Genomic DNA, 692 nt, shown 5'->3' on the forward strand with positions numbered 1-692 from the left:
GGACAGGATCTCTGCTGAACCTAGACTGTTAAGCCAGGATGTGTGACTTTCATGTAATAAAATGAGAGCTTGCCATTTTGCTAGGACATCTGTATCAGTGCAGTGAAAGAGAGAGACATTGAGCAAAAGCTGAAGCAAGTGATTAATGAATGGGACAACAAGACATTCACGTTTAGCAGCTTTAAAACCCGTGGAGAACTCCTCCTGCGAGGAGACAGCACCTCAGAAATCATCGCCAGCGTGGAGGACAGCTTGATGTTGCTGGGCTCCCTGCTGAGCAACAGGTGAGAGAAACATCCATCTTTTTCCTTATATTTGAGAACCAACATAATAAACATTTCAAGAGAAATTAATAAAAAATGCACTAAAATAATGCCCTTCATATGATATTTAATGTTGAAAATACTTGTTTTAACTTTAGCCTTTCGCACAGCAGGTGAAATACTTGTTTTATTTCATTATCCTCTATTTGTGGGATGTTATCTGAGAACATCAATTAGACAAAAATGATGCAACAGGTAATTAGTCACTTGGATCTTGCTGAACATTCCAGCTTTGCTGCTGACAAGCTTGGCTGCACAGCTGACAGCCTGACAGACACTGGTGTCCCCAGGGGACATTATTGTAATTCCAGAATAATCATTGTACTTGAAAAACCTTTCTGCCAACATCTGTGGACTAGAAAGTCTAGT

The 692-nt window shown here is 40.3% G+C and overlaps 1 protein-coding gene across 1 annotated transcript in view; it reads left to right on the forward strand.

Moving 5' to 3' along the window:
• Positions 1-692, forward strand: part of DNAH5 (dynein, axonemal, heavy chain 5) — a gene marked incomplete at its 3' end in the record, with an annotated part of 181,984 nt that overhangs the window by 103,664 nt on the left and 77,628 nt on the right. Inside the window, exon 30 of the mRNA XM_008569081.1 lies at positions 85-284. Within this exon, the coding sequence (XP_008567303.1) occupies positions 85-284 (200 nt within the window). The remainder of the gene's footprint in view (positions 1-84; positions 285-692) is intronic.

The sequence above is a fragment of the Galeopterus variegatus genome, unplaced genomic scaffold (genome assembly GCF_000696425.1).
Source record: "Galeopterus variegatus unplaced genomic scaffold, G_variegatus-3.0.2 Scaffold463, whole genome shotgun sequence".
Lineage (NCBI taxonomy): Eukaryota > Metazoa > Chordata > Mammalia > Dermoptera > Cynocephalidae > Galeopterus > Galeopterus variegatus.